Consider the following 4540-nt stretch of genomic DNA (forward strand, 5'->3'; position numbering starts at 1 on the left):
GCTTTGCAGGGCTCTACTCACGCCAAAATAAAAATCTTTTTTCTATTTAATTTTATTTTTTTATTTTTTATTTTTTTTTATTTTTTTTTTTTCTATTTTATTTATTTTTTTTTTTATTTTTAATCAATACAAAAAAACAATAAATATATCTAAATAATAATTTTATTTTTTTTTTTTGTTTTAAATAATTTTTATATTATTATATATTATATAAATATAAATTTTTATTTACTATTGTGTTAAAATTTTTTTAAATTATATATATAATAAAATTTTTATAAACATATTTTAAAAAAAAAAAAAATATAAATTATATTTTTCAAATCACAATAATTATAATTCGTTGTCTTCTCCTCCAACATTTATAAAAAAAAAAAAAATATTAAACATACATATTTTTTTTTTATACAAACACACTCCTTCATCTACCTTTTTTTAAATAAACACATATAATCATATATATCTTTTTTTTTTTTTTAAAAAAAAATTAAATTTTTAAAAAAAAAAAAAAATACCCCTTCATCGACATCAACCACCCACACATTCAAATATATTTTAAATATATAAATAGTTAACAGTTTGATATACTGAGAAATATCAATCGATTCACATTCACATTTTCATATACATTTATTAAATTAATAATAGTCACACATACAAAAACCATTTTATAATAATAATAATTTTTGTTATAGTTTGTTTTTTTTTTTAAAATAGTTATATAAAAAAATTTTAAAATTTATTTTTGTTTTTTTTTATCCTTTTATAATTAAAAATCTTCAACCTATCAAATCCTATTTTTTTTTAAAAAAAATAATAAATAATTTTTATTTGTCAAATTAATTATTTTTATAAAAATATTTACAATTGTTGTGCAAATATATTAATATATTTTATTTCGCCCAAATTAGTAAAATCATCAAAGTTCGTTAAAATTTTTTAAATAATAAAATAAATAAATATTTAAATAATATAATATAAATAAATAAAAATGGAATCAAAAAATAATAATAATAATAATAGTAATAATACTACTACTACAACTCAAGTTGATAATAAAAATATAAATAATACACAACCACCAAAAACAAATAATTACCAAAGAATGTTCAGAAGATTATTACAAATGAGAAGTTCTCAACCAAAAACAGTTTGCCAAGAAAAAATTATTGCTTCATATAAAGTATATGGTTGGTTAATTAGTTACGATCCAGCTTATGAATCCACTGCTTTTAGAAATGAAGTTCTTCTTGCTATTGATGAAATCTTTGATATTGTCTTAGCAATTTTAGATATGATGAAGTGTTCATCAAATCTTTTAATCCCAATTATTATGTATGCTGATAAATTTGTTACCAGAAGTGGTATTAAACATAATCAATTATTTAATTTATTATTAACAAGGTAAATAGATAACTATTATATTTATACAAAACAAAAATACATTTAATTAACTTGTTTTCATTTAAAAATAAATAGTACTGTTGTCTCATTAAAATTCTGGTCAGAATCAACTCAAGTAAATAATGCAATCATTGCTGAAATTTTTAATTTTTCACTTAAAGATATGAATTTAATGGAAAGAAGATTCTTACTCGGTGTCGACTATAACCTCTTTTTAAATAGCACCCACGTAAACAATTTCCTCATCCAACTTTATGAAAACCAAAACATCTTTTTATCAAGCTTCAAACATCAATTTGTTCAACCACAAATTTTTGTTATGCCAGCTGACTTAGCCAAATACCAACAAACTTTAATTCATAAAAAACATTTCGACCAACTTCAATTAGCCCAAAAGCAACATTTAGAAAAATTAGAGTCACAAAAGAAACAACATGAAGAACAAATTCAAAATTTTCAACAACAAAAAAACAATATAATAAATAACAATAATATAAACAATACAAATATAATTAACAATAATACCAATACCAATAATATAAATATAGTAAATAATAATAATAATATAAATTTAAATAATAACAATACAAATATAAATTCAAATTCTTATAATAATAGTCATCCAACTAAAAAACAACTTACAAATCAAAGATACCAACACCAACAAGCTTCAAATCAACAACAACAATTACAACAAAAGATGAAAGAATCATCTATAAATTATCATGTTCAAATGGTATCTCCAATGTGTTAAAACTATTGCCAACAATTTTATATAGTAGTAGTTAGTAATAGAAAATTATATATACATCATATAATAGTGTTTTTTTTTTTTTATATATATAAGAATTTGGTTTTTTTTTTTATATCGCTTAATTGGCCACCGCTCTTCTCTATAAATCTCAAGTATTTTTTACCCCCCTCCCCTGTGTTGTACTACTATAGTCAAATGCAATCATCAAATATACAATATACAAAAAATAATTTAATTTTAAATTAAGAGATGTATAATAATTTTTTTTTCAAATTTTACATCTATCTTGTTTAAAAAGTATAATATTTTTTATACATAAAATAATAAATAGTATTGTGGTGTTAGCAACATGCTTTATATATTTATATATATTTATTAATATATAAATCACCAAAAAAACAACAATTATATCCTCTTTTTTTAAGTTTTTTTTATTTATTTTTTTATTTTTTTTTTATTTTTTTTATTTTTTTTTTATTTTTTTTATTTTTTTTATTTTTTTATTTTTTTTTTTAAAAAATTTTAAAACAAAATATCAGAGTTAGCAATTATAATTCTAAACTTTTCAATTTGTTTATTTATTTTTTGATCTAATGAATTTTTATATTTTATTAATTACTATTTTGCTAATTTATAAATAATTATTGTTAAGGTTTTTATTGTTGTTGTTGTTGTTGTTGTTGTTTTTGAAGCATTACAATAGAATTTAAACCAATTAAACCTTTCAGTCTAGTTTCTAAAATACTTAAATCTAATTGAATTGAATTTAGGGTATCTTTTGATTCTTTTAAATCTGAATTTAATTGTTCAACATTTGAAAGAAATTCTGTGAACTTTAAAATATCTTTATAAACTTCATTTCTGGTAAAGTTTTTATTTATTGGTTGTTCAATATTTGGGGCTTCTATTTGGGTTTTAGATCTATTTTAATAAATTATTTTGTTAATATTTTGTTTTTCTTTAAAAAAATAATGTGAAAAACATTATTAAAAAAACTAAATTTCTGTTCTTTTTTTTTTTTTTTGAATTACCTTTTTGTTGGGGAGTGATTTTTATTTAGGTCATTATATCGAATATCATTTTGAAAATTATCATATATTATATTATTGTTATTTTTATCATCCCTAAAATTATTTTCAATTGGTTCTGGTACTTTTCTTTTTTGGTTTAAATTTTGTTTGATTCCACCTTGATGTGGGTATTGAAAATGTTGTGTATTTGTTTGTTTTGGTGGTCTTTTAAATATATTATTATTGCCATTATTGTTATTGTTATTATTATTATTAATGTTATTATCACTATTGCTATACATTATTGTTTTAAAAATAAAAGAAATAATAGTTATAAAAAAATAAATAAAAAAAAGGTAAAAAAAATTAAATAAAAAATTTAAAAATTTTAAATTACATTAAATAAAATTAAAAAAGGTTAAAAAATACATTTTAAAATAATTTATTTCTATAAAATGTTTATACATGTAAAATATTATATAAAAGGATCCATGAAAACTATTTTAAAAAAATATAATTATAATAATTATTAATAAATTTAGGAATTGATATTACTTTTTTTTTTAAAAAACTGATTATACATACAGCAAAAAGTGTTAATGATGACATAAAACCTTCTTGTAATAATTCCCATTTAAATTCGTCTTCATCAATTTCTAAAAACTTTGAATAATAAAAAGCAACAAAGCCACAAGTTGATACTAAATATGCAATGAAACCTGGATAACCTGTAACTGATAAAACACCCATAACAATACCAACAATAATACTAATAATATGTCTTAACCAATGAACATTTTGTAAAATTTCTTTCTATATGATTGAATTCAAAAAATTAATATAATTGCGTAAAAATAATATTAAAAAAAAAAAAAAACGAGAGATATTGATATTATTATAATTATAATTTATTGGGAATCTCGTACATTTGAAAATTTATAATCTTTATAAAATGCGTTTTTTAAAAGAAATAATTGTGATTTCTTGTCTTTTGATTCGCTCATTTTATTATATTTGTAAATTGATAAATAAAAAAAAAAAAAGAAAAAAATTTTAAAAAAAATATGAGAAAATTTAAAAAAAAAAAAAAAAAAAAAAAAAATTTTATAAAAAAAAAAAAAAGAGAGTCTATTTATTTATTTAATTATGTATTAATTTTTTTATTATTTAGTTTTTTAAAATTATAATCTATTTATATGGATATTTTTTTTAAAAAAAATTGAACATCACTTCAAATAATTTTTTTTAACCTTTTTTTTTTTAATTTTTTTTAATTTATAAATTTAACAAATTAAATTAAAATTTTTTTTTTTTTTAATTTTTTTTTTTTTTTTTTAATTTTTTTTTAATTTTTTTTTAATTTTTTTTTAAT

The 4540-nt window shown here is 17.6% G+C and overlaps 3 protein-coding genes across 3 annotated transcripts; 1 reads left to right on the forward strand and 2 right to left on the reverse strand.

Moving 5' to 3' along the window:
• Positions 1 to 991: 991 nt before the first annotated feature.
• On the forward strand, positions 992 to 2158 carry DICPUDRAFT_160401 (uncharacterized protein; the record flags this gene model as incomplete). Its single annotated transcript, XM_003295148.1, has 2 exons — positions 992 to 1404; positions 1480 to 2158. The coding sequence occupies 2 exons, from the start codon at positions 992 to 994 to the stop codon at positions 2156 to 2158; spliced, it is 1092 nt and encodes a 363-aa protein (XP_003295196.1).
• A 656-nt stretch (positions 2159 to 2814) lies between these two features.
• On the reverse strand, positions 2815 to 3470 carry DICPUDRAFT_90994 (uncharacterized protein; the record flags this gene model as incomplete). Its single annotated transcript, XM_003295149.1, has 2 exons — positions 2815 to 3019; positions 3190 to 3470. The coding sequence occupies 2 exons, from the start codon at positions 3468 to 3470 to the stop codon at positions 2815 to 2817; spliced, it is 486 nt and encodes a 161-aa protein (XP_003295197.1).
• A 157-nt stretch (positions 3471 to 3627) lies between these two features.
• DICPUDRAFT_85616 (uncharacterized protein) lies at positions 3628 to 4172 on the reverse strand (the record flags this gene model as incomplete). The annotated part of the gene is made up of 3 exons (XM_003295150.1): positions 3628 to 3666; positions 3754 to 3981; positions 4095 to 4172. 3 exons carry the CDS (start codon positions 4170 to 4172, stop codon positions 3628 to 3630), a joined length of 345 nt encoding a protein of 114 aa, XP_003295198.1.
• Positions 4173 to 4540: the final 368 nt, after the last annotated feature.

This window comes from Dictyostelium purpureum (assembly GCF_000190715.1).
Source record: "Dictyostelium purpureum unplaced genomic scaffold DICPUscaffold_774, whole genome shotgun sequence".
Taxonomy (NCBI): domain Eukaryota; phylum Evosea; class Eumycetozoa; order Dictyosteliales; family Dictyosteliaceae; genus Dictyostelium; species Dictyostelium purpureum.